This window comes from Alligator sinensis, unplaced genomic scaffold (genome assembly GCF_000455745.1).
Source record: "Alligator sinensis unplaced genomic scaffold, ASM45574v1 scaffold853_1, whole genome shotgun sequence".
In the NCBI taxonomy this organism is placed as follows: domain Eukaryota; kingdom Metazoa; phylum Chordata; order Crocodylia; family Alligatoridae; genus Alligator; species Alligator sinensis.
In genome coordinates, this window is record NW_005842005.1 from 1,022,768 (window position 1) to 1,024,768 (window position 2,001).

The 2,001-nt window shown below is 31.4% G+C and overlaps 1 protein-coding gene across 1 annotated transcript in view; it reads left to right on the top strand.

Annotated features, from left to right (window-relative positions):
- Positions 1-1,789, top strand: part of SLC44A5 (solute carrier family 44 member 5) — a 191,274-nt gene extending 189,485 nt beyond the window's left edge. The window contains exon 22 of the mRNA XM_014519050.2: positions 42-1,789. Within this exon, the coding sequence (XP_014374536.1) occupies positions 42-148 (107 nt within the window). The 3' untranslated portion in view covers positions 149-1,789. The remainder of the gene's footprint in view (positions 1-41) is intronic.
- Positions 1,790-2,001: the final 212 nt, after the last annotated feature.

Consider the following 2,001-nt stretch of genomic DNA (forward strand, 5'->3'; position numbering starts at 1 on the left):
TACTGATTTGATCATTTACTCTGTGCCGTTCTTCCTCCTAGTGGAAGATTTAGAAAGACATGATGGCTCTCCAGAAAGACGCTATTACATGAATAAATCCCTCTTGAAGATTTTGAACAAGCAGAATGTAGAAACCAAGAGACAGTAAAATATACCCACTGCCATAACCATACAATCATGTTTGATTTAGTCCTGGTTTGAGTCATTCTTTCCCCGGCAAGATATTCATTGTTGGTTTTTATTTGCATGTTTTATACCAAAGTTTATATGTGAAGCCATCAGCATTTATAGCGGAATTGTTAAACAAAACAAAGAAACAAACAAGATGGGAACATTTTTATACTGAGATTTTTTCTTTTCTTATCTGAGTTGTATTTAGCTTTTGATTCTAGCAGTATGGGTGTTTTGAAGAAGCTGATTAGAGTTTTAATTATTAGCATTAAAAGTTTTGAAATGTTTTACTGTTATATATTTTACTATAAAACAGTAAAAAGATTTCAGCTGCCACAATGTTCAGTCAAGAAAGAGACTCACTTTCAACATGCTACTAAAGTCAATGGTTACAGAAAAATGTGGTATGACAGATTGTATTGCTGTTGTAGTGTAGAAGTCTCTCTTTAAACAGTTTCCAGTCACCCAGCCTGTACTACTGTGTCCTCTATGACAAAGTGCCTTACTGGCTATTATTATTACCCAGTTCATATTTTGAAGTTTACATGCATCTTTTCAACCACAACACAGAAATTGCTCAATAGGAAGTACAAGACTCTTTCAGTTTACTTGAAATGAATTGGTACAAAATAAGCTGCAATTAAAATAAATTTGACATTTTTACTAATTACTGCATCATGCACATGTCTCTGGTTGCTGTCATCAGATTATTGAAAGTGCGCCCTATGCTTCAAGAGAAAGCATAAGACAGTGGTTCTGTTACAAGAAAATCATGTAAGAATGTTTGGTTCCTGTAGTACACTTTTTATAAATCTAATTTTTGACATACTGAACTCTTTAATGGGAGCCCTATTCTGTCTTCAGCTACAAAGATAACTCTCCTTGTACAGGTGGAAAGGAGAGTAGAATTTGGGCTCTTGTGATTTAAAATAGAAGAATGAAAAGGGAATCCAATAGGTATATATTACACTAGTGTAATATATATTTGTATGTTCATAAATGTAAAGTAGATCCTTCATTTTAAGACAGATTATTTACTCTTCTGGAAGTGTTTTATAAATGACCTTTAATTTTCTAACTTTTGATACAGATGATCAGTTTCCTTGTAATATATTGGTAATTTGTACTGCACTATGATGAAACTAGGAATATAACTGCTTCTTCATCTTTAAGTAATACTACTAGTGCTACTAATATAAAAACTAATTCACTCTGTTACTTTATGTTACAGAAAGGGTCCACAAGTATTTGTCCCAAATAGTTATTTGTTAAATCACAAAAAGACAACTCAAAATTTGACAAATAAAAATATAAGTTCCTGTCAATTTCACTTATTATTACATTTATGTCCTTAATTTGATTTAATTTAATTTTGGAGACTATTATTTTCATGCAAAACCAAATTAACATGAGCACATGACAGTCTGAGCTCTAAAATATGTTTGCTTCTGCTGTGCAGAAATATTAGTAACGTATTGTTTAAATATCTTTGATAACTAAAATGTTTACTATTTAATGAACTTTGTTGTTACTTATTGTTTTACAGCTCTTGGGGTCTGTTCTAATAAAGATTTAGATATAAAAGACGAATATATTTGTGTTGTTACATTTATTTTGGTGGGGAACTGTAAATAAATACCTTTATGAAAACTCACTGTAAAAATATGTTTTTTATTCAAATGTATACCATGCTACACAAAAGAGCATCTGTCTCAAGCTCTGAGCACAACTGATACTGTTAATACATCCCATTAAAGAAACTGACTCCAGCAATTACCTTCAAATAACACAACCTTAGCAGGAACATGAGTATAATAAACCTCACCAACA